This window comes from Apis mellifera, linkage group LG3, assembly GCF_003254395.2.
Source record: "Apis mellifera strain DH4 linkage group LG3, Amel_HAv3.1, whole genome shotgun sequence".
Taxonomy (NCBI): Eukaryota; Metazoa; Arthropoda; class Insecta; order Hymenoptera; family Apidae; genus Apis; species Apis mellifera.
In genome coordinates, this window is record NC_037640.1 from 5,906,581 (window position 1) to 5,934,191 (window position 27,611).

The 27,611-nt window shown below is 38.9% G+C and overlaps 1 protein-coding gene across 8 annotated transcripts in view; it reads left to right on the forward strand.

Moving 5' to 3' along the window:
- Positions 1–27,611, forward strand: part of LOC410951 (RNA binding protein fox-1 homolog 2) — a 315,194-nt gene that overhangs the window by 204,949 nt on the left and 82,634 nt on the right. For 7 of the 8 annotated variants that reach the window (XM_016911104.2, XM_026439413.1, XM_006560913.3 and 4 more), the window contains 3 exons: positions 17,747–18,034; positions 25,266–25,529; positions 26,123–26,176. In XM_016911104.2, the coding sequence (XP_016766593.1) occupies positions 17,747–18,034; positions 25,266–25,529; positions 26,123–26,176 (606 nt within the window). The remainder of the gene's footprint in view (positions 1–17,746; positions 18,035–25,265; positions 25,530–26,122; positions 26,177–27,611) is intronic. The other variant, XM_026439411.1, reaches the window with a different exon arrangement.

Here is a 27,611-nt window from a genome sequence, read left to right on the forward strand (position 1 = left end):
TCTAACAATATTGAAATATTGTGACAATTCGATTCTTCTTCTTTTCCAAATGCGAAATTTCTATTTTTCAACCGTTGGATTTGCAAATGTAAATTTTTGACGTCTTTGAAGGAAGATGAAAGCAATCGATGAAACGACTACTCGACGAGAAAAGTTGGAGAGCGAAGAAATCTTTGCTATGATTGACTGCGTTGGAAAAATCGAAATTTCTCGCAAAATCAATCGATCTGGAAAACCACTGAGAGATGTCGTAGTGGTAACTGCGAACGTAAACTTGTTGAACGAGTTGCAAGACGTTCAAAACTTATCTCTGATTCATCGCAACTGATTCACCGACACGAGTTAAACTCTCCAAATAAGCAAATAATCGAGGATGATATCTGATATAAATTAATTTGCAAATAAAAAAAAGTCGCAATCAAGATCTTTATCTCGAAGAAATTTAAAGATTGTTTTTTCTTCTTTTCCTTCCATCTTTGACAAATTTCTCGAGCGACGAACTGCAATGAAAGTTGAATAAAAAAAGAGAGAGAGAGAGAAAAAAATTGGAATTACGATGATAACGTTCGTTGCGTTATTTACAAAATTTCTTATTTATCGCACGGATAAATCATTGGATGAAAAATATTGACAAATCCGAACGTCGAGTTGATTTACACCAATTAACAGATCAACGAGTCCCAGCATCAACTACACAGTGTTGAAACTCAATATTTTATATTTATTGATAAATCATTGCAAGTTTATTCGATACGATTTTCATTTGATGTATATAATTCACCAATAATTGCTGCGATATTCGAAATATACAATATATTGGGATGTATATTTCCTTCCCTTTCGTTTACAATTATTCGAATATCGTTAATTCTTCCAGATTTATGGCGTGCACAAGGAGAATAACGATAATCTAACAACGATATGCATAAACCTACATAAAAAAGGAAAAAAAAAAAAAGAAAAACAACATTCCTGTTCCTAGAATCTAAATATAACGATGTATTGCATCATGGCGCATCACGAGAACACTTAGTAAAAAAAAAGTCTTATTATACACGAGTTCATCCGGTTTCCAAGACTGTTCCAAGTCGCTTTAATACAATTCATTGGGAGAGGCAGCATCATCGACCAACATAGCGTTAAACTGATTCAATTAAAGGAAGCCAAGACTCGAAGCCAGAGTCGACAATTTGTGCGAGAAGGCGGTCGAAATTTTTTTTAATTTCCAAACGAAACGAAACAAACGTTATTTTTCGCGCGAATCGATATCGCGGCGCGAAGAAACGGTTTCACTTGAGCCTTCACGTCGGTCATCAAGATCGCGTTAACGATCGTGGGAACAAAGTCTCGTAAGGTTGGGGAGATCGGAGGAGAGACGGAGGAGGAGGAGGGGAGGGAAGATGGACAGGAAGCGGTGGAAGGGAGAGGAGTTAATGAACGAAGTTGGAGTGGGATGCGGTGAGAAAGGAAGAGCGAGGAAGAATGGAAGGGAATGCGAAGGAAAAAAGGCAGGGTCGGTGGAAAGTATAGGAATTCTGAAAATTTCTGTTTTGATTCATTTCGAATGGAATATTTTTCCCGATTTTTACGTTTGTGTAAATAGCATGTAAATAGTGTTATTAATTGTGTGAACAGTTTTACTCTCGAATGGGAAGGAGTTTTCTTAAGTAAGATGGGAAAAGTTGCTCTCTCGAAACTTGCTGTTGAAAATTTCACTTTTAAATGCCGCATTGAGCGATCACCCGAAACAATTTATCGAAATTCAAAGTTTCGACGAAGCTTCTTTGATAAATTCTCTCTGTCTCTGATTGATCTTTGTTTATTCGTATAACATTTAATTGTAATAGGAAAATTATATAGTTTTCTCGTATTCAAAAAAGCTGGAACTTTCAAGTCAATTTAATAGACTGGGTTCTACGGATGTAGAAAGTGAGAAAACTGTTCGATTTCTTGGCCTTTTGTGTTCTTTAGGGAGAATAATGGGGGGAGAGTATGAAGAATTCTGGCAACTGATTCGCGAGAATAAGGGGAAACATCGATTTCGATAGGAAAACAATTGTTAGAAAATTTCTGCTCCTTGGTTTTGTAAAAGGATGGAGGCGAAATAATTTCAGCCCCAGGATTACGGCGAGACCGTTTTATTCTCTCTTTCTCTTGTTTCGAGAACAAGAATAGATGGAAAATGTCACCGCTACAACCTTGATACAGGTGTCTGGGGGTGGATGTCTTGTTAGTGTAAAAGGAATGGCGACTGGTTGCGTCACAATGAATCGTCCTCGTTTTTAGACGTGAAAAATCTAACAAGCTCGGGCTATAATACGTAGAAAAATTCTCCTTTTTCTTCTTTTCTTTTTCTTTTTTCTTTTTCCTTTTTTTTGAATGGAGGAAAAAGATTAAAAAAGTCGCAACAATTTTGTATTTCAGGAAACGAAACTTTATTTTTAGAAGAATATATTTATGATAAATGTAAAAAAAAGGTAAATGAATCCTCTCGATTCTTATTCTCAATTTTCAGAAATACCCTGAACAAATTTTCCAATCGTTAACTTTTACAATGCGATACAATTCCATTTACATAAAAAGCTTGCGGTGAATAAGCAGATTATCATACATTTATTACACGTAATAGAGGAAACTTTAACTCGTTGCATAACTGATAAAATAAATTGCCGAGATAAATTACTTAAAAAAAAAAAAAAAAGAAAAGTAATAATAATAGTTAAAACTTATTATTAAAAGTTATTTTAACCGGTAATAATAACACTTAATAAACGAATTAACTTTTAAAAGTTCCTCCCCTACTTAACCTGGAATAAAAGGAAAAAAAAAAATTCACCTCTCTAACACTTCTCTTCCAGAATCCAGAATAAACGAAATCTACACTCCACACGCTCTTGGAAAAATCGCGTTAAGAACGATCCAATACACCTATCGATTCATTTATTCAGATTTCCTGGATCCTCTTCCATTATACTCAAGAGAAAGAGAGAGAGAGACCACTCTGCTCATCTAATCCCCGGAGATTAGAATACTTTCCCGAAGGATATGCAAATTTCTTCTCCCTTACTCGATCGAAATCCCCGCAAATTTTTCCCCCCCTTTTCTAAAAAAAGAAAAGAAAGGAAAAGAAATTCTACTACTTTTACACCTCGGTTGCCAACCCGACCCATCTCGTACCCTCTTAAGAACGTTCCATAAATCCTTCCACCGATACTGCATTGTCCCTATTTTCGAGGAAACTCGAACGCCTTTGGGCGCGAAAATAAGACGAGCCTCTCTCTTTCTCTTTTCCTCTTTTCTTCTCTTCTCCCTGTTGCAAAGGGAGGACGTAAGATAAATACGGGAGGGCCATCTCGTGGCCAGGAAGAAACCTCTCTCTCTCTCTCTCTCTCTCTCTCTCTCTCCTCCCGTGAAACACGTAAGAATGATTAATGCGAGTTATTTCCAGCGCTGTCGCGAGGAAAAGGAGCGCGAGTCGGCCACGGGGATGGATATGTGGCCTCATAAATATACGATACGCGTTTCATTGACGGATACGCGGCCCCTGGCTACCGAGAAACCGTATCCCATTGAAAATACTCTGTCCTCCTTGTCGTGAAAAGATACGAAAAATACTGGATGGAGAATATGAAACATACTTGTTCAAACTTTTCATTTCCTGTAAATATAATTAAATACAATTTTCTCTCGTTCGTCCTTGATTTGAATCATATCGAAGAACAATATATGAATTATACAATTTAATCGTACAATTAATTTCATTGTTAGTAAACCAACGAAGTCCTCGAACCCTCTTTTTCAATTTTCCAATTCTCTTCTTTTGCAAGAAGTAATAGATACTCACGTATGCGCGTATTCGTACTTGAAAAAAGAAATCACGAGGATCGAGGTTTCTTCTGGAAATAGAGATAGAGAGTAAGAAGAAAATGGTTGAAAAACGGCGGTCGTCTAATCGGGATGACGATCACGACTCGGTGTGGGTTAGGTCGCCGAGGAGGAGAAAGAGGAGGTTCCTCCTCCCCTCGCCAGAAATAAAGTCACGTTCCAACGAAGGAAAAACGTATATATATACACGTTAGAGGCATATGCTATATCCATATGCTGAATTGGATATGCCCACGCGTTACGAAGCCAATGCGCTCGGCCGGTCCATGCCGTGGCGTTCCAGTTGCACGGCCGCGCGATGGCAAATGGCGGAAAAGGGGCTAAATGGACGGAAGATTGCAAAATTGCCCTGCCAATTGCTCGCCGTTTCGCGAAACGTCCTTTCAATAAACCGTGTCCTGGAACCGTTGTGTTGGAAGAACCGTTTAGAGGAGATTTAACTCGGAGGGAGGGGCAGTTTTCGTCACTTCCGCTGGAAACGATCGGTGAAAGATGATTCTTACGAGACGTTTAATTGATTGGGGAGGAGATGTTGCGCGCGTGAAGCGTTTTTAATTGGTTGTGTCCTGTGCTCGAACGATTTTAGAACGTTGGTAATTTCGATTCGAGTTTGAACGAACGAGGGGATCGACTCTGGTACTGGATGGATTAATTAGGGGCCGGATCTAATGGCGACAGATGTTGCGTTCCGTTAAATTTCTCCTCCAATGATTCGATTTATTATTATTCTATACTGATTCAATTTATATACATTTTTTAAATTTATCTTTCTTTCGTGCTTAGATTTTCTTTTCTTTTTTTCAACATCAAGAGTTGTTCTTCGCAACTTAAATTTCTTATCATTTTCACGTAGATCGTCACATAGATCCATCAAATCGACTTTCCTCGCCAATGAATTAATACCATCGAAGGAAAAAATCTTCTTGAACAAAGCTACTCAAAAAGAAAAAGAAAAGAGAAAGAAAGAGAAAGAAGTAGAAATCAAAAGTTCGCTCAACCCATTCCGACGGTCCATTGTCCGACGACCTCGAAATTGGAGTTCTCGCGTTTGCGGTCACGGCTGGTGTCCCCTTTCCATCATCCCCCCCGGTTCCATCCTGTTCCAGAATTATCGATCACAGGGAGCCGTGGCTCTCCGCCGTTAAATACAATTTTCTGGAGTCCCTGGAGACGGTGGGAGAGGGGCGGGTGAAACACGATTCCGGTTGGAAGGGCCGCGTTAAATCGAGGATATCTCCCCTATGGCGGAGGAGAGGAAGGGGGGGGGGCCCGATCGCACGTAGAGACGGCCAGGGACGGCCACGTCGAATGGTTAAAGTCTGTTCAATTGGTGTGAACGTACTCTGTGAACGTGCGTCCATTCTGGCCAGAGGCTCTCTGGGAAGAGCCCCCTTTAGAACCGTTCCACTGGCAGCGCGCCATCCATTAATACGAATTAGAGTATTTAACTTGGCGAGGCGGATGGGGGAAGGGGAAGGAGGAAACGAGGGATAAAGGGGTGTGGGAGGAGGGGAGACGGAGAATGGAAACGGTCGAATCGGTGCGCCCCGCGGAAACAAATTGGCCGAATTGCCTCTGGTGTACGACGAGAGTAAATTCCGCCTCTTTTTTCTCTCTCCCTCTCCCTCTTTCCCTCTTTTCCTCCCCCGTCGAAGGTGTTACTCTATATTTTCGGCGGATTTCGATATTGGATGGAATAAAGTTAAGTTGTGTGTGGGTTTTTTTTTTGGAAGAGAAGGAGGGATGAATTAGGAGATTCGAAAATAAAGAGTGGGATTAACGAGATGAATTTTTTGTTACACTATATCTTCATTAAGAAACGGAATCGAGAGTTGACTGGATGAATTTTCTGTCCGTTAAGAGAGACGTGTTTGTATCGTTCGATCGTTAATTTTTTTCAATTTTTGTTTGCGATATAAAATTTTTCTGTGTATACAGAAATGATGATAAAAATAGGGATGAAAAATTTGGTATCCCGAGAATAGGGCGTGATATAATTTCGTTGGAAATATAAAGTTTCTTCTGTTCTAGATCTTATTATAAATCTATTTTAATGAACGTTTAAAATTAGTAAGCGGTTAGTGATATATGGACGGCGGGAGTGTTTGGTAGCTAGAGCAATGTTTTACATCGTTGAAAGAACGTTTTCAATTTCTATAATAAAACTGGATTCTCTTCCAAGAAATAGAATTTTTATCGTTTTAGAGGAATTACATTCTTCCCCGATCCCTTTTGAATATTCTTTTTATCGGGACGACAACGTGGCATCGTCAAATAATGGTGGCATTCTGGTATTCCTCGTATTTCTATACAAAGATACATATCCCTTCTTCTCCCCGTATCCAATAGCCAATCGATATTGAACCTTTGTGAACGTGATCTCCTTTTTTTTTTCTTCTTTTTTTTTTTTTTTTAAACGAATCGACACGATCGATGAAAAAGAGAGTGGAAATTTCTAATCCTATCTTAAATTATTTTTAGAAAGGATATATATTCTCTCCCTCTTTCTCTTCCAATTTATTTTTATTACAACACGTAAAATCCTCATTGACGCGAGATAAAATTTTTTTCATAGTTATTCAATGATGGATGAAACAATTCTCAATCAATTTTTACGCAATTTTCCTAATATATACATTTCTATATATAAATCCAATCTATTTTTCCTTTCGTTTTAAAATTATATTTTCATTGCACGTTAAAAACGACATCTTCGTCGTAAATTTTCAAGCTTTCGATCATAAAGATTTAACAGCCTGTATATCGCTTATGAACACCCATTGAACGAAATTGCAACAACACAGCTTCCACGCGGCTCGAAACTTGCACTTCCCATATATACACACATCCTACGAGTAGTCGTCTCGTTAAGTAACAATCTCGTGGCGAAGAGAAACGAGAAGAGAGGGAGGGGAGGCTTTCGTGCCGCCGATTCTCACAATCAAACGGGGGCGAGAAACGGTCGAGGCAAATTCGAGAACGGTAAACGGCCATTCCTATTGAGTAATATGACGGAATTGCAGCTCGTTGCAATCATTAAGCCGGCACGGAATCGGCGGCAGTAATTTATTTCGCCGTTCTAATAAAAGCGGCAGGGAGGAAGGAATCCTCGATAAAGTTGACGGGAACACGATTGCGCAAGAAAGAATCATTCGCCTGTCCCCCATAACCAAATCTTCTCTTTCAACCGATGTCCAACCGATTGAATAACGCCTTTAATGCCTTTAATGCCTCGATGCAATCGCATTTCCGTTTCGGTTATGGTATGTAGATTATATTCAGGCGTAATATCGGACTCGAAATCGGACAAATATGGCCTGTGAATATTTCATCTTCTAAGAAAGATATTTTTAATAAATCTCGATACAATGAAAGATGATAAATTTTTGATTAATAAGATTAAAGACAGCTAGATATAAATTAGAGAAGGAAAATAATGTTTTACGAAATTCATTACTTTCTCTTGAAAAAAAAAAGAAACAATTTCCATCGAGACTTCATTACTGCTAAAAATCAACATTTACACGACAACATTGCGAGAGGATTGATGCGAAATCCAAACTTAACCCGAATCCCTTCCTTCAATCAAAGATTTCGAAAACGCCCCCCCACCAATATTCAGTCACTTCGATTCGAAACTGTTCTGCGAATACCAAAGCTGTTCCGTATTGATACAGCATTCCGTATGTATGTATACATGGATGGATGGATACATAGATGGACGGATAGATAGTCAGAGACCTCTCCTATGTATCGCGATATGATATTCGCCTACACGGTGGTTTCATCCATTAGAGTGGCTCGTAGGTCGAAATGGCATTTAGATATTCGGACACGTACGCGCTCGTTACTTGGAATCTCGAAGGTGTTTCGAATATCGACGAATAACCGAGGAACGTATACCTTGGAATGTGTTTTGGATATCGTCGAATTCAGAGTTTCAAACTCCGAATCGAACAGGTAGCCATCTATGATGATGATGATGATGATCTAAATACAAAGGATCCCTTGCCGCACCCCGCAATTTAGATAAATCTAGCCTCTATGATGATAACCTATGAAATCCTTGGCTTTGGAGCGTCGTAAATCTCGGGAACAAGTTTCTCTAAACGAGTCTCTAATTGAAATTCTAAGATGGTATCGTCGAGGCCCAATTATCCAGTCACGGAAACGAGTGGACAAGTAATTTCGCATGGATGACTGATCATGTATTAAGCGTATATCCAAAAGAGACTGATCCCGATTTAAAATGTATATTTCTTACGATATTTATACGTAGAAACAATTTGACAATTTGTGTACATTTTGAAACAATTTTTCTTTTCTTAAGACGAATTATAACGGACGCTATACGGAAACTTATAGCCGATCGATTTAAAAGTTTCCATCGATCATTCTCGATTAGAAGTAACATTAACTGCATGGTTTTTCGAGAAGAGGTTCGAGAAAATGAACGAATATCTTTTCCACGAAGGAAAATATTTACGACTCGGATTAGAACCTCTCGCGAAATTCGCTTGAACGTTTATAACTCGGCCTCGAAAGACGTTCGAAGCTTTCGCCAAGCTACGCCACTTGTCCCCTGCTTATCTGTGCACTTTCCGTACCCCGTATTGCGCTTATAATTGCGCGCTCGTTTTCGTCCGTGGATTAACCGGCTCAGACAATAAGCGGTTTAGGTATCTCGCTGTGATGCGCGTTCTATCCCTTCCCCGCGTCTCTTTCTGTCCCTTTTGCTCTTCCACCCCCTGTCGGCTCGTCCGCTATTGATTCCAGGTTTATTCTTGGCGTCCCGGTCGCTTTGCTGGCGTCAAAACATCGAAAGCAAGGGTACCACGAAGCCGAGACGCTTAACGCCGTTTCGTATCGTTTAGGGATCGTTAAGGGTGTTACCCCTAATTTTTCCCGACATCTCAAGTTTTAATCCCCGCTCTTGAGATCGGTGAACTGATCGGCAAATCGGATTCTTCGTGTTTCCTGTATTCTTATAAACATATTCTATTGATATCTATAGAATTTGGAATCGAGTAAGCACGATTTTTAATTAAATTAAAAAGCAAATTGTATAAAGAAATTTATACAGTTCACGAAATATAGAAATGGAAAGGAAATTAGAAGAAGAGGGGGAGATCGAATCGGAAATTATCGTCCGTTACGTAAAATTTCATCGATAAAGAAGTGGTGGAAGTGTTATCGAAGCTCGACTATGAAACTCGAGGATCGATTTCGAGCGCGCGATATACATTTCAACCGGAATTACGATCTTCGATGGACGAGCTATCGTGTTTATTGGGAATACGCACGATCGACATATCCTCGGCCGTCTCCTCCTGTTCTTCGGGTTCTTCGGGGCCGAGCGCGAATCGGTGAATTTGCATGTTTGTTGGACGATAGCCGAAGGTCCCCGCGAGCTGAATAAATTTTCCCTTTCCGCGTAAGCCGGCCGTTCCGTTCCGAGCCGGCATTAATAAATTAGCATTACAAGCACGCTGAATTTCCATCTAACGAGCCGTTTAACGAGAGCCGGCCAACTTGTAACTTACACTCTGTTTCAACAATTAAACAGCGGCCGTGATAAAAGCATTCGATGCCATTCGAATTCATTCGAGATACGCGGTGACATTTGTTGCGTTTCTTTTAATGTGCCTGGAATGCGTATACTCGCTCAAGTGTACACACTTGTGAACAGTCGTGCCTGTGTGTGTTACGTACACACGTTCGTCGTCGCTCGAAAGTTTCTTTTTACACCGTGTGTGAAAGGAATTTGTGATCGGGATTTTATAAATTTTATAGTTGAGTACATATCTTTCGATAAGAAGTGAACGAGAGATTTATTAATTTGCGTATTAAGATACTCTAACTTTGGAGGATGTACGAAGAGATATCGTGTACGAATATATCGTTTGTTTATGTTAAATTTCTTTGTTAAAGGGGAATAGAAAGGGAGAGGAGGAAAGGATTAGCGATTTTCGAATTTCGTATAGTTAGATTTTCGAAATTGTTGGAGTTGGAATTAATTAAGCCGAGCGAAAGAGGACGTGTGTGAATTATTACGCTTTTTTCCCTGACCTCCCCTTCCAGAGTACGCGTCTCCTTTTTAAACCTAAGATAACGGATAATTTAATGCCTCTTGCCTCCAAGTTTTTAAATAGATCCCGATAATTGCAAATTAAAATGGCGATTACTCGTCTATTAGCGTTATCTATGTAGAACGATAAATTGAACTATGGGGATATGTATATATCAATCCGAATGATACGTTAATAATAACCCGATACAAAATTCATGCGCGCGTAATTCAGGTTAGAAAGAAAAGAAATATATTTCAAATAGTATAATTTAATGATTCGCGATGTTCGAGTTTCGAGCATTCATCAAAATTTTATAGTTACAAAAAAAAAAAGAAGAAATGATTTAAATCAGAAATTTAATAATACATCACGTTATTAAAGTATTTCATTTTTATCCTTTTTCCTTTACAAATTTTCCATTATCATATTCGTGCCCATTTATGGCAATTAATTAAGAAAGAATAAGAGCAGTAGTGAAAAAAATGAAAGACCGAATGATGATAATCAAGCGAGATTTCCCAGAAGGCGGTCAAAAATTTCATTGAAAATTTCGTTCGGGAGCTGGCTACAATGGCCGCCTATTTTCCCCGGTTGTCCGTCTCGTCGTTCAATTCGTATAGCCCGTAAGTGTCCCGAGAGTGTCGAGGATACGACGAGATTGAAGCGCGTGAATGGCGGCTGCGGATGCGGAACCGTTTCATTATGAACAAGCGGTAGAGACGGTGTAACACGTTGCCATATATCGTTCATCGTGCGAAACTATGAAGAGAGTATAGAGAGACGATATTTGGAACTTCTGTAGTTGATGTATATATATATATATATATATATATATATATATATATCGCAAGAGTTAACAGTTTAGATAATATTGGGATGGCAGGTGCGTTAAATGTTCAAGGTATGATTATTTAAACTGGCGTTTAGGGATTTGCTACTTGGTCAACTTGTTACTTGGATATTATATTTAGACGAAATGGTACTTAGGGATTCGCAAAATTTATCGATTATTGAATATTTGAAAATGGAGAGTGATTCAAAAATATTCTGATTTATTTAAATATTCGATTGTACGTGATTGTATATATATATGTATATCCGATTTTTATATCTGATCTTAGACATTAATTAGGATAGGAATAATTCTAATTTAAAAGTAATTGGGTATTTTTAAAGAGAGCGTGTTATCTGAAGATAATTGAAAAGCAATTAAAAGTCTATATAGAAAATCGAGTATTTTGAATTCTTAAACGATTCTCGTTAACATTATGCATCAGTGTACACAAAGAAAAACTTTGAGTGGAGTTTTAATGAAGCAGTTGAACATCTAGATTTTAGATATGCTTTGAGTGATTAGACGTAGGAGAAAAAAAAAAAAAAAAAAAATAACGAAACGAAACGAAACGAAACGACTTAACAGTGCAAAGCCTTTGATCGTTCGTGCTCGTTTGTGATTACTGTGTAGGTACAAGTTCACGAGGAAACGAATACGGAAAAAAGGCGTGTCTCCACGCGAGCGGATAAATACCGTGGAACGTTTGCCTGTGTTTGCTCGTCAATGAAAAAACGCGACGTAAAAATGTTTCATTATCTGTTGTTGATGCAGTGCAATTAAAAGTAATCTTTCCAACCGCATAATATCAACCACGACTGCCGACCGTTCGTTCAGCCTTGACACGGAGGTTGCATATTTTTCACGGTTTTTCGTTCGGAACAACACAATGGAATGGGACGGAGATGCAGTTGAGATATTCGAAACGACAATGTTACGTCATCGTGCTTTGGTATCGGGCTTGGGATATTGCGTCACAATGGCGTCAGCAATACGTCAATACCGTGGCCGTGTATGTTTCTCCGTTTTCCATAGCGATGCAATTGCGAATCGCCTTAACGTTAACCAGTCCCATCTGCATTCATCTTCTATACTGTTAAGCTCGGCCAACCGCTCGATCGGTCAACGGCTTTCCTACTTTATCCGCACCCCGACCGATAATCTCCCCAACCTCGCGCGAGTATCGATAAAAAAAATCAATTTTTCCTTCTTTTCCTACTATTATCACCAGTTCCATAAAAATGCAATTTCCCGATTTTGCATTGATTGTTGAAATTCGAGAGTTACAACAGAAGCAAACAGTCTTCGAGTTGTAGAATCCAAGGAAATCTAGAAATTTCCGAAATTTTTTTCACGTTTTGCAAACATCTCTATTAAATTTTTAATCCTTTGCAAATTGAATTTCGAAAGGATCACAAAGGATCAAAAGTTGGCGGAAAGTTGCACGAGTTCTCCTGCAGTTCCAAAACTTCGAAAGTTCAAAACTCCTCGTAACCTTGCGATTCTGACCTTCCAAAATTCTCGAACTCAACATTCAAAATTTCCCTCCCCTTCATTTTCCTTCCTTCCAAACATTTTCATCCAATCGCAAGTATATTTCAAACATAGCCCTCTTCTAACATTCGAACATCAAAGAGCTCCAAACAACAAAGTCACTTTTCATCAAAGGGAAGGCACTTCCGGTCAAGTGTCTACCCTTTCGTGCCAAATCTCCACGCAAGCAGAGAACCACTTTCTTTCTACCTGACTTTTTACCTAATTACGCGCGAACCATCCACGGATTCCACGATTCTCCTCCTCGCCTCCGTTTCTCTTTCGCGCCCAATAAACCGCAACAAACCGACTCGACACCGCCGCGGTCTACTGCCCCCTCCTCCCCGAAGGGGACTCTGAATGGCCCCCCTTGTGCGCCAATTTCAGATCCAACCTCTCGCAAAAAAAGGCCGAACAACGGGGAACAATCGAAGGGTTTGTTTGAGAACATCGCGATTTTTCTGTCGAGGGGGAAGATGGAACACGGGTTGAATTCCCGCGAAACTGGCCACAGAGGGGACTTATGGGGCAGGAGGGGGGGATGACGAGTCGACGAACGAGTCAATGGATCCTCTTTTCCCTTTGAACAAAAATCTGCGGTGAAGTAAAAAGAAGAAAGACCAGGGATGCGATAGTAAAAGAAGTTTGCTTGTTTTATCGTCGATGGTGTAATTAAATTCTCAAGGGGCGTGTTAAAATCGAAATCGTTCGACGAGGGCGGCGTCCATTATTGTCTTGCAAGAATGGATAATTATACGTTGCGAAATTTTTCTTATCTCAATCCTTTCGCCGTTTTCTTTGCGATATCGTTTCAATTTTTCTACACAGTGGATTGTTATTATTTACGAAAGAGATAGATAGATAGTTTATTAAAGAGCATCGTGAATATTTCGATTCGAGAAATTCATGTATGTAAACAGTGCTAGGAATCGATTAATCCTTCTGTCGGGAAGCAGAATAAGAAATAGATCCGTTTCTTTGAACAGATAATATTAGCATATTCGGTGGAAGAAGGGCTCAAAGAGTCATTTGAATGTTTTTTTACATCCTCTCTGAATGATTATTCTCCTTGCTTGATTTTTTTACAGTACAAACTTGGAAATGAATTTGTGAACTTGATCTAATATACCTTAAAATATTTTATCAATTCTGATATAAGAATCGAACGATCTTTCTTGAGAATTTTCTCACATTCATCCCTCTTCGAATTTCGATTCATCTTGAACTTTCACGAGGAACAATTTAAAAATATTTAATACAACGTTTTCACAATTTTATTATCAAATTTCATCGATGAAATTACGTTCCATCCTTTTTCTTCCACGCGTATTCTCACTTGTCGTCCGATTTCCGCGAGGAAACATCGTAAAAAAAAAAAACAATCGCAGAGAAATTAATTTCTAAATTCGAAAGCTTCTTCGTGGAAATTCTGCTCTTCTTCCCTTCGCTCTATCCGCAGACTTTGATTGATTCTGCCAGGCTTTCCGACATATCGACGGCTTGTTTATCGAAGCCAGAGGAAATAAATTGGCTGGCCAAGTTCGTGTAGAAGTTTCACGGAAGAGAAGCTTGGCCTTGTTCATCACCAATTTCGATTTAATCGGCGAGCACAGCTGCTCGCTCGACTTTTGCTAACACTTTTGAGAGAGCCGCGCGTTTTGATTTCCATTCCGATTTCGATTCGAAGCACTTCTTTGAAATAATCTTTGAAACTTCGTCGAAACTTCTTTTATATTAATATCTTGATATTATCTTTTACTTGACCAGAATTAATGAAACGTTTTAGAAAAATTAAAGAAAGAAATGAAACGAAACGTTTCGATCCATTTCTTGTGGTGTTTTAATGAGCCGTGTATTGAAATTTATATGATTATCATTTCGTATGCAATTTTCGAAACAGGGTTAATTGAAGTTTATATGCGTTCGATTTTAATTAAACCTTGCAATTGATTTAACAAATATACTAGAATGGTTGATTGTTAAATGCAGTTTTATTCGATAAATATAAACAAGGCAGAATTGACGTAAATTTTACTCTTCGAAATGGAACGAATTATTTCAATCATTTCCTTTTTTATTTCAGAACCGAGGTAACGATTTATATCGAATAATTATCAAGAGATATCGAAAGATAATAGATCAATAAGACGTTAATTATATTGCTTTAAAAAAAAAAAGGAAAAATATCCGAAATATGCCACGATCCTCTCATCTCTGATATTAAATTCTTCTCATCTCACACTCTCTCTCACAAAACATACGTTCATCTCACCCTCTCTGATTCCAAAAAAAGTCTTAGAATGTCATCGATAACCGATCTCTTTTTTCCCAAACTTCTTCTGAGAAATCCAAGCAAAACTTTTATTACTTCTCTCACCTAAATAACAAATGACCACCAAGGATAGCCTCGACCCCTTGGAATGGATCTTCGAGAAAAATGGTTTCTCGAAGGCGAACAAATGGCGGCGTGGAACTTGGATGGCCACGTGTTTCGAAATAATCTCGAAAGACGAGCATCTGTAAACTGTCTCTTATAAAATATATATATATATACGATCGATTTCCATTGTATGATCCATCTTGCTGTAAGGATTGTAGTTCTCTGCCAATATTTTTATTCTTTGAGAGGAGACGTTGCTCCTTTTGACAGAGCAGTTGTCTTATGATGACACGTTTCATATGGAAATGCAGGATTATGTTATAATTGCGAGGAAGCTTAAAGAAGGAAAAACGGAAATGGAAAAGAGGATTGCAATATTATAAAGAGGACGAAGGATTCTCTTTAAGATTCTAGAACACTCGTCGGATATTTCGTTAATTGTTAAATATTTTTGAGAAAAATTTCAATATATAGTATAATAAAATCGAAACTGAAAAAAGTGACATATTTTTTGTTGGAAAATTGGAAGTTATGAAAGCACAACGAAGATCGTTTAACACTTAAAACAACCGAAATATCTTCGTTCCTAACAACAGAACAATCCAAGAATATCCCGAGCAGTAGTTAAAAATCTTTTCTAAATCTTCCAATCTCCCTTATATAAGATCGTCCGCCAACTCACCAACTACTCTCGTGATATCTAATTATAAAAATAATATTTCTCCACAACTGTGACATTTACATTTAACACGTTTAAATAGCCTAGAGAATATCTAGGCCAAAGATAAAAGAAAAGAGGAGAAAAAAAGGAGGAAAGAGGATGAAAAGAAAAGGATAAAATCCGGGACCGATATCGAGATTAATCGGCAACCAATTTACACTCGGAATCACACCCGCGACAAATCTCTCTATAAACACCAATCTACGCACCAGCATCTCAATTAATCTCAGACTATAATGCTTTCGATCGAGCGTCGCATATCGTTTCACCCAGGATTCCATTTAGTCGATAATAATTAATTTCGCGGAGCCGAAACCCATCTGCATACCGCCGATACGACGCCCGATATATGCACGCCAGATATTACGACAATACAGATTCATGAATGAAAGTTCATTCGGTTCGAGATCCACTTTGCGTAAATTGGCCCCCCCTCCTTCTTCCTCTCTTTCTCTTTTCTCCCGTCAAATCCTGAGGGAAAGAAGGGGAGGGAAAAAAAAAACGGAGGGATTACATTTATGTAGCATGTAGCTAATCGGGGCGCGTGCAACACGCGAAATGATTTGCGACGTCTACTTTTAATAGCCGCTATCGAGTGTATTTATTGTCGCTGCAACGCGAAAAATTTATACCAAAGCAGAAATCATCGCCTCGTTTCTACATCGCCTCGTTTCAAATGCAAATGAAACCGTTTTCCATACAAAATACGAGTCGAGATTTCGCGGATCAATTTTTTCAATAAATCGATTTAGAATTTCGATCGATACGAGACGAATTTGTATTCTCAAATCCATTGTGATTATACAATCTTCTTTTTCAATTATATCTGAAAGGAAATACTTCAAAATATAGTATAGTCGAAGTTTCGAGTATGCTTACAAACTATATTGTGATATTTTTACGGATAATGTTTACGGATGTTTCGACGAAATACGAACGGTAGCTCTTATCTCCGAAAAAGTGTTGTTTTCTTTTTTTCGAAACACTATCCAGATGGGCTCGAGTCTTGTTTACTTGTACGATCGTGTGAAACCAGTTTGGAGCAGTACGCGATTGGAGTACGAGAAAGAAGGGAGTGGATCCTCCTCCTCCTCTTTCTCCGTGAGGAGAAGAAATAGGCGCGTGAAGGTGTTTGAACAGTTGTGCGGTGAACCGCGACACTATGGTGGAGTTGTGCCAGAATATTACGCTATTTATAACCGCGGTTGGATATCTAGTATTCTAAGAATCTTCATTAGTAGGGATTTCTGGAGGTATGCGGTTGCGATATTTAGGAATTTTGGTTGTGTTGGAAGTTTTGTGTGTGCAAATATTTCGATATGGAGGATAATATCTAACTATTTTGGAGGTTGAACGTTCTGCGGCCGGGGCAATTCGAAGTGGTTTCGTAGTATCTAAAATAAACTTGAAATATTTCCATGTTTAGCTTCGTAGTTTTGGTATTTTAGACATTTTTTTAGATAAACTAAGTAGAATAGTATTGGATTATTATTAAACTACGATACACTAGAAACTCAGTTACTTAAATATGTTGTACAAAATTTGTGAAATAGAGATTGAGGTAGGACATTGATTGGCAATTATTTAATAGCATCAAGCTGATAAAATTCAAGTTAGATTTACAAATTTCAAAGGGTGTTCTATTTGATCTATCTTACTATAATGTTAAAGGATGTTAATCAAAAAGGTCAATAGGAGACTATGAAACTGCGTGTCAAACGGAGGGAATGGAATACCCTTGTACTAGTCTCTGCATGACAGGGTTCGTACGATAAGAGTTCACGATTCCCTTTAGTATCTATCACAAAACTGATCCATTTGTTCCATAGTACCAAGCACTTCTCTCGTCGTGACATTAAAAGACGAATCGAATTTTATCGAGAGATTAATTTGATTACTAAAAGGAATCGAGTATTTATCTCAAATTTTAATACCCTAAATTATCCTTACCTTAACAATTTGTTTTCTTTTTCTCTCAAAAACATTCCATAAATAAATTAACCCTGTTAATTTTCATCAATAAGACGAATCTATCTCACCAAGAGTTGCATTCGTTTCATCCGAACAACCCTCCAAAAATATTATCCCAAGGAATATATCAATTAACATTCTCTATAGATCGAATCTTTTACATCAAACCTCAAAGATTATTTCCTCGACTTAACCTAAGACATTTATCAGAAACGTATTCATTCATTTCGTTCCTCGAACAGAGACGCCAAGAACATTAAATCTTTCATCTGATTTTCTTCCGATCTACCTTTTATATCTACTTAAAAAATATATGTTCCATGTAATATAACACATGCTATTCTTATTCGCAGCACATGGTGCAGACAGGCATGGCTGCGCCCTATGGTGGGGGTGTCTTCCCCCCGCCGGTGAACGGCGTAGCGGGTGTCGTGGGGGCGGCAGGGGCTGCCGGTGAGGTGAAACCACCACCCCCGGTGCCGGTGAAAGAGGACAACAGCGGCGCACCCCAACAGCCACCACCCAGCGGCCCCCAGGTCCCACCGCCGGCTGGTGCCCCACATCCAACCGCCCCCGGTGCCCCGACCGCGGCCAGCTTCAGCCCGCCCCCGCCTCCGAACGGCGTCGATCAACAGGCTATTGTGAGTTGTGCATATACATATATTTCTTATAAAGCTTATATGTATGTATTTTTTTTTTTTTTTATACTTTACGCTTTCATTTCGCTTTTCATTCGTCGAGATTGGTCGACACAATTGTTCTAATTGTAAAATTTGGATAGGTAAATAAGGGGATCAATGGTTTATGACTCATTTATTAATTTTCACATTTTCAGACAGAAGAATGTTGATAAACGAATTTTTCATTTTTCAGTTAAAGTTGACGTTGATTGTTTTTTTTTTTTTTTACGAGTGTGGATAACGCTAAGATCGTTTGCTATAAATGTCTGGTTTCGAGTGTTATTGTTATTGTTTATTAATTGATCAAGATTTATTAGTCTAATGTTGCAATCCGTTCTTGCTGGATATTAATTTATTAGAGATCGATTGCAATCGGTTTAATCGAAATAATCTGCCGTTGGAATTTATAATTTATAATTCAGCGCGATAACTAATAAAACAAAATGAATGAAGGGTTAATTCGTTTAAAAAATAATCATACGGAAAATAAATTAACTCGTGTATTACAATCGTAAATATTTATGCATCCTTATACGTTAGACGAGTCAGTGTATGCATATTCTTAAAAAAGGGAGACTGCACGATCTCTTTTTCAAAACCGTATATAAAAAGAAATATCGTTACATTATCGTTGAGAAGGCATTTTTCTTCTTTTCATTTCCGCGAAAAAAACATGGTAATATTTTTTTCCTACGCGAAAAGAATCGTCCGATTTATCAAACCGCTTGGTGACATCCCCTCTACGAGGCGGGGAAACACTCCACTTCCGGCGGATGCGGCGGCGAGAAATGCCCGAGCTCGCATCGATAGACGACGCGCTCAGACCGCGCTTTTAACACCTCCCCAAGTAGCTCTCTCCTAGATCTAGATCCTCCTTGTTTCATCACCTTTGCCGTACACCGACAAAAGTTCACGTAATCGAGGCCGTGTCACGTCTACGACGAGCCTCGATGATTTGAGGCACGTACGGAAGAGAAATAAGGGGCCCGAGAAAGTTCCATAGAATCGAGGCAGGGTATTTGCGAAAGTTTCGAAAATTTCGTGGAATTAAGGGATGGCTCGAAGGGATGGAATTCGATTTGATGTAAATCTCTGGAGAAGTAGAAATTTAGTATACAATATATATATATATTTTCCTTCGTAATTCTCGTTGGAATTTTAACATTCTTCCCTGCCTATTTTCGATTTCGACTCAAAACTTGATACAAAACTTCAAATTAGAAATAGAAATTCACAATATCCAGCTATTTTACGTATAGACGATGTATAAGGGTGTATACATACAAGGGTTAAAATTGCTAGATCCTCGTCTGCTATAGTTTCGTTCGAGCCACCCCTCGATTTACATTCGTTGCTCGTTCGTGTCGAAGAAATTATCCAGGGAAGGCAGAACAACTGTTCCTTCCGCATGATTTTTATCGACACGATCAAACGAATAGCCCCTCTCTTCCCCCTCTCCCTTTTTTCCACCCTTCTCGCAGCTCGAACACCATTGTGAACGCGATCGAAATTTATTTGAGCGCGCGATAACTCGTCGTCGGATGGCGTGCGCGGCTGGGAATTAGCGCGAGTCATAAAGCGGCCTAATTAGCCGCGCTAATTAAAGTAAATCCGTTCGTTAATTCGATTTACTAGACGGGCGACTGGATTCTAGCCGAGGGAGGGAGGGGAGGGAGAGGGTAATTCTTTGCTACCACGTTAGTTAGACACGCTCGACAACAGCTTTTAATTAAAAGGCCCGGTAAATCTTTGCGAATCCCGTCGGTTTTGAATCGCAGGAGTGGTTGGGAGAAAGAACGGAGGGATTGGAATGAAAGATTCTTCAGAGATTTTCTCTCCGTTTAAATTTAGAAAAATTAAAGCATGGATAAATTTTTTTGGAATTATCGGAGCTTTCAAATTTCCCGCCTAATATCGATCAGACATTGATTTTCCTTTCCTTGAAAATATAATTATCGAAACATCTCTGACGATATCGAGACACTTAATTTAATTTCATTCATGATTGATAATCACGATTTGTAAAAATAAAAAAAAAATCGACGATGAAAATTTGGAATTTTTTCCGTAAACGGGTTTAAACATCGACAATTTTATCCATTTTATCGTGTTTTCCACGCAAATCAGAGACAAGTATTCGATCAATTTTCCAATTAATCACATCGTCAAGCGATTGATCTAAACGTTCTAAAATATCCCTTCGATTGCCATTTCAGTTCTCCAAGTTTCCAATTTCGAATTCCACCACTCGATAGTTTCCGCACATGGGGGGGAGGGGAATCAGTGATTGTCGAGGGGCTTGATTTCCCTATCCTGATTTGAGCATGGGCCGCGAATTATCGTGATCACGGGACAAGAATCGGAGGACGTACGACTCGGAGGACAGTTTGTCGGACGGTCGTATCTAATTAACCCAGGCGTACGGCGGGCACGCGGAGCATTTTGGACACGGTTGAGCCAAGCGTGAAGAGTTTCGAACAATGTCGTGGTTCCGGACGACGTGGCCGCTTTGTCCGTCCCTCAATTATCCGGTCCCGGTTAGTCACCGACTCGTAAAGCCGCATTTCGTTCTTCCGCGACCATTTCGCGCGTTGCAAATACGAATCCCCTGCGTTCAACGTTTTCAAGAAAATCTCGTGACTGTTACGAAAGTTGAGGAGTCCGAGGAGAAGCTTTTATTTATACATCTTTTATGTATCTTTTTTGTTTCAAGATTGAAACAATTTTGATTCGATCGAGCGTATTAAAAAGTTGGAAAAAGTTTGAAGGGTAGGTTTGTTTTCGTTTATTTAAAAAAAAAAAAAATAAAATAAAATGAGATTTTATTTGAGGTAAAAGAAGGAAGGGTTTAATAATTATTGCAACGTGCAATTGAAAAAATAGTTGATACTATTCTTCTGAAAAGCTATTCCACAAAGAATTTTTGTTTCTCTAAATTTGTATCTCTATTTTGGAAACGAGAAAGATGCGAGGTGGAATTCAAAATTGATTTTCAAAATAATTTGATTCGATTGAGAGCACTTAAAGAGTAATCGTATTTCTAAGGGATTTTGATTTAGAAGATTGGAAATGTGCTTTGGGAAATTCCAAAGATCTATTTAAGGATTAGGTGATTTTGGAGATGGACTTTCAAAGAATCTTGAAAATCTGTCCATGAGAGAAGGCACTTGGGAATTTGATTTTTCAAGGAGAGATATCTATCTAAGAATTTCAATTGTTTAACGTAAAATTCGAGGATCAAAAAGTATTTTTATTCTTGAAAACTTTCTTCATTAAATACTACTTTCAATTCCGAAAAAATATCACTTTATTTTATGAATTACATTTCATTAATGTATGTATATATTACATTTATCATTGCTATATTTCAAAGATATAAGCAATTTCACTCGTATCTTACTTAAGAGGAAATTAACGTAATATAGCTTAAACGCGTTAAAATTAATCCCATAACTTGCACAATACTCAAATGGAGAATACATTCGAAATGGTCTATATATACATGTACAATCGTTTATAGAAAGCGTTTAATTCCGGAATATTCATTGTTATAGAACCAGAGTTCTACAATTTATCTACATCTCATAATGGACCTGCAACGGGACAAACAAATTCATGTACCGTGATAGAAATTCTCTGATTCTCTCTACCATCTCTATAATTCGGATAGTCGAATCTAATGTGCGTGTACACGTGTATACAGATACATTAATACGAATTCGCAATTAATCGAATGATAGTCAAAATGTTTATCCCATTCCAGATTAGATCGAAATCTTTCCTTCGTAATCACACAATTTAATTCACAATTTTGTAACCAAGAGTTTAACGAATTCCACAAAAGTTAGAGCAAAATTTATATCGAATTTCATAATCGAATACGTCTCTATATCCTTAGAAACTTATTCTAAATTTTCTTCTCTCTTCATTCCACAATTCACCCTATATAGATATTCCCAATCTTCAGAATATCGTGTTTAACCCTCTGCCATTAACTGCCACAAATTCGAAAGACCAAGAAAAGAAAAAAGAAAAATAAATTCATCGAACTGTTTCGAAATCTGCCTCGTCTCGTAGCGAGGAAAGAGCATTATCGCTGGGCAAAACACAGTGGGCGAGACAGGAGCACGGTTTTGCCTCACAATGCCAAAAGTCGAGCGCCCATTGAAATCTGCTGGTTGGCGCAAATTAAAAGTTCCTTTTCAACGAGCACGGTGAATGGGCTCCCATGGAGCCGTCGCTCTCCTTTCACGAGGGGGGAGGGAACCTCGCTTCCAGACGAATCCAGTTTTCATCCGGCAAACTTTCTTTCCGGGTTGCCGATGCCTCGAAAATTTCTCGATTCGCAACCTTGTTAACCGATACCCCGACGTCTCGAGGATAGTTCGAGTGTTTCGCGGATTTTTCCACTTCATCCCTTGGACGACGAAAGATTCTCGAGAACGCTGTTTCTGGAAGGAGAGAGAGAGAAAGAATGAGGAGAGACAGTTGTGGAAAATGGAAAATGATTCTGGTAATTTGGATTTTAGGATTGGAACAACTTGACTTTCGTCTCGAGCAGGGAGGAGAAGAAGGATTTTTGGAAGGATTTTGGATTTATGTCGAATTTAATTAGGATTCTGTTTACGATCATTTTCGTTTCAGTAATAAATGTTTGAATTAATATGGAGTGTATGATGTATGTGAAAATCTGGGATATACGATATTAATTAATAAATTTTACGTCGAGATGGAGGAAAGATAGCGAGGAGAGATTTATCTTTGAAGATAGATCGTTACAAATACAAAATTTCATCTTTGACGTGGATAGAATTTTAATTGAGTTTGAATTATTAATTGTAAGTTTAAAAATCATGATCTATTACTTATATAAATATTTATATAAATATAAGTTATATAAATATTTCGTGTACATTTCGTGTATATTTTAATATAGATCGATAAACTATACAAACGTTTTTAGAAATTTTAAAACTATATCTGAGTCGAGCATCTTCGTAAACAAATAAAATGGTAACCCAAAAGGATAGATCTCGTTGCGCAAGAAGAAAACAAATCTCTATTTTGCGGGAAGGAGAGGAGGGAAACGAAAACTTTTTCGAATAAATGATTGTTCAGATTGTTCTTCCTCCATCGTGAATTCATAAATTTAACACGAAATTGGTTGGTCTACTAACTGAAACTGGGAAGACTGATGACGTTTGTTCTTCGGTTCTAAGGTCTTGTGTCGGATCCCAGTGTATTTTTGCGGCTACTCCTTTAAAAGGGATTGAGGGGGGAAACAAATGATCCGCAGTTTTCGGGAACGATAAATTCCTGCCAGGGTGGAGAGAAATCCCTATTATTTATGTCAGCTGAAGGACCTTCGCCCCGGAGAATCTACGAAACGTTTCTCCAGGGTTAATGGTACTCGATCGTGAAATCTCTTGCGCTCGAAAAATACACCTTTCCCATTTCCACAGACTCTCCTTATATTTTCAAAGAGAGATGTAAAAATCACATTCGTTTAACCTCTTTGCATTTATTTTAAATTTGTGTAAAAAGAATTTTGTACTGCTGAAAGATCTAAATATTTCTTTTTTTAGATTTCATTGAAACCTCTTTGGAAATATTTCATATTTCTTGAATGTAAAATATTTATATGTAAATAGAAAAGAAAATATGTTAATATTAAATATCTATATTCAAGAAATAATTTTTAAGGAAAAAGAGTACGTAAATTGTGGAAAGTGTTAAAGAAAAAAGTCGAAATGGTATATAAAAATTGCGGAAAATTCATCTATTTTTATTTATTATTATTTATTTCAAAAATCGATTCTGCTCGAACAAATTTTAAATAAAGAAAAAAAAGTAAATAGAAAAAATTCTCAAAGAAGAGAGATCCGATGGAATGAACATTGAAATAGATAAATAACAAGATATCCATTCCCAGATCTAGAGAATTTTGTATCGAAAGATGTTCTAAAAGACAAAGTTTCTCTAATCCACCGCGAAACAAGCTACCTGGGTCGCACAACACGTCTGCAAGCATATCGAAATCCTTCCTCTTCGAATCCTTAATCTCCGCTAGAGATCGGTGGATAGTGGACAATGTCGAAGCTCGATGAATAATTCGTAAGTTTCCCACGGTGAGAAAAGGAGGCAAGGCTCTAGGATCCCGCCCCATCTAAATTTCATCGACCATCCATCACGTTCTTGGACGCTGAGATTAATTCCTTTCTCGATGAGACGTTTGAGCACCACTCGATTTGTTATTCGCGAGGAAATTAATTGCTAGAAAAAGAAAAGTATCTCCAATAAACCTAATCATCCATGTGTGCCCTATTTCGATAAAAATTTCCAATTTCCTTCGTCGTTTCATTTTACTCAAGAGATCCTCAAATTGTTAATTATAATATATAAGAGCGAAGAGATCAATAATAATCGTGTCCCATCGCACCATGGGGACATGATTTTCCATGGTGGTTGAATGTGTTGGTTGAAATGTGTCGTTCGGCTAAGCGTTTATTAATAGCCCTCGTGGTCGAAATCGCTTTAGTTCCAATGGGTAGTTGGTAGTGGAGAATAGTAGTAACAGACGTGATAAAGTTGAAAGTGGTATTCAGTAGCGAGGGTAGAAATTCCACGCAGCGGCAGCTGCGTCTGACTATACGCCGCGTATGTTCACTTAGCCTCGTTAGTGGCGCAAGCGAGATAAGGTCGGCCATGCGGCTGACCACTTACAGCCGTCTCTACTTGCGGCTTCTAGCATCCAGACATCTGGAATGCTAACGATCACGTCTCTCCCTCCCGTGCCAAACATCTCGTTTTATTTCTTTCCTCGCTTTCAACCCGATCATTTCCAGAATTCAATTGCAATCTGAACGTGAAAATTTGTCGGCCGATTGTTTTTAACGATGCGAGGATAATATTAATTTAAAAAAAGAAAAACAGCTTTGAAATTTCTTATAAAATTTGTCTTGACACATTCGATGCACCATCAAACAAAAAACGATCTCGAATTAACCCTCAAGAAAATTTTATTTCAATTGTGGTTCCTTTTGACAAGAAAAATCTTCGATTTTTCTATATACAGAACGTAAAATAAAAATTCGACGGGGAATGCGAAAGATGTGAAAGTTTTATTGGCGACCAATCTCGAACACACGAGGTGCTTTTTAATGCTGACACGATCGTTGATCTTCGACGACAGTCGGAGGTGTTTCAGGCAGCAGTGGCGGCCGCGGCAGCAGCGGCCGCGGGAGGCGGTGGCCAGCAACCCGCCCCCACACCCGCCGGCAACGAGAGCAACCCCGAGGGCGCCGTCGAGGGCAGCGCCCTGGTACCTGTCACTTCAGGTGCAACCACACCTGCCACCGCAACACAGGGTACAGACCTGAAAGGTCAACCGAAACGCCTTCACGTCAGCAATATACCTTTCCGCTTCCGAGACCCTGATCTCAGGGCAATGTTTGGGGTAAGTGTCAATTTTGAATTATTTATTTATCTTTCATTTTGCGAAAAGTTTAACGAGTGATTGTTTTGTATTATCGTGGGAGGGAGTGAATTAATTATTCGTTCATAGGTACGGAAGTGGCAGTTGAAAGTTTTATGATGTATGATAATAATAATCGTATCCCTTTATTCATTTTTTTCAATTATTCATTTTGATATTAACTCATTAAGGACCAATTATATATTACATTTATTTTTTTTGACGGATCTTTAATTCTGTAACTTTTGAAGAAATTAAATTGTTGTAAAATGTATTCTTTCTTTCTTTTCTTTTCTAAACTATGGAAATTTATTTCTCTATCTTTGATTTGTACATTTGTATCTATAAAATTTCCATAAAGTTTGAAATATTTACAATTACAAATTGTGACAAAGTATCTTTCTTAAATCATTAACAAATATTTTTCTATTTTTTCTTTTTTTTTCTGTTTTTTAAAAACAGTATAACAGTTAAGCTCGAATAAATTCACGAATATTATTTCCCCCCGTTGGTCCTTAATGGGTTGAACACGATGATGACACGTTCTCGAGACAACGTTGCTTTCTGTTTTCCAGCAATTCGGGCCGATCCTCGACGTGGAAATCATATTTAACGAAAGAGGAAGCAAGGTAAGCTCACGTCGCCCTTAGGCTGCGAGCCACCCCTGTCAACCCACCCCTGAGAATTACAGTTAGACTTAAGCCACACGTGCACACGTACACACGCATATACACACATACACACACACACACACACACACATACACATACACGCACACAACCGCGTCCCAGGGCCACGAAATCCTCGTCGCCAGGATGGATTCGCGCTCGAAATCTCTCACCGACCCTCCCCTTCGTTTCCACGCCCGACGTTAATCCAACCGCCACCATCCCCTCCCTCTCCTCCTCCCCCCTCGCTCGATTCAACGCCACCACGAGTTTCTCGCTCGAACAATCCCCGAGAGTTTGGTTCGAAGGCTACACGAGGAACACCAGAACCGATCCACCGGAGTTTCTCGTCGGTCGAACAACCTTTTTATCCGCCTAACTTTCGCAATCTTCTCACCTCCGTGCCCTCTTTCATTCCTTCGATTCCTTCCCCTCCTCCCCCACCTTATTCCCTCGCAGCCGCAATCATCGCGCGGACGTGACCAGTCTCTCTCTCCCCATTTTCCAGTGGAAAAACTTTTTCGAAAAAGAAAAAAAAGAAAGAAAGAAAGAAAGATAGAAAGATAGAAAGAAGGAAGGAAGGAAGGAAGAAAAGAAAACTCGGACGCGAGGACAAACCTGGTCACGAGGAAGCTCACTGGGACCCGTAATCTTTCGTTCGTAAGGGGACGCAGCGAATCCACGACCGAGGAGGAAGGAGGGATTGTTCCATCTTCCTTCCGGAAATTTTTCTTCTTGTTCGGGGAAAAAGGAGGGGGAAGCGTGTTTTTTTTTTTCTTTCCTCTCTTCAGAGAGGAGAGAAGGAAAAGTGAAAACTGGGTCGTGACTGCTGCGTCTCCTCGAAACGTGCGTTCTTTTGCAGCGCGATGGCGACGCTCAGCTTCGAGATATCGGTCCCAGAAGTGGTGTAAAACGACACGGTGCCATTGTCGACTTGTTCTTCCGTGCCAAGAATCTTCGACCGTGTAATCCACGAAACGAGAGAGAGAAAGAGAGAAGGAGAGTTTGCCGTGGCTCGTTGCTCGTGCTCGAGAGACGAGCTTCTAGGATTAAAGGCCTTGGTTTTGAAAATCGGAAGGGATGAAACATCAAGGGATTCTTGGGGAGATGAGACGGTGAGATTGCTTCTCCCCGTGTGGTTTGGGCGATTCTCGTTAGTCAAGATTGTCCAGAAAACGTTTCTCGAGGAGAGTTGGTAGGCGAGATTCGATCCGAAAGATTATTTCGTCGATTCTGGACGATGGTTCTTTTGTTTGTTCGATTTTTCTCGTGGAACAGGGAAAGATAGAGAGTTTCGATGGAGTGGAAGCTGTAAGGATTCGAAATTCGAAATCATTCATGTTTCGAAAATTTTATTGATTTCGATTCAGTGTAACACTTTTTTTTTTTTTTAGGA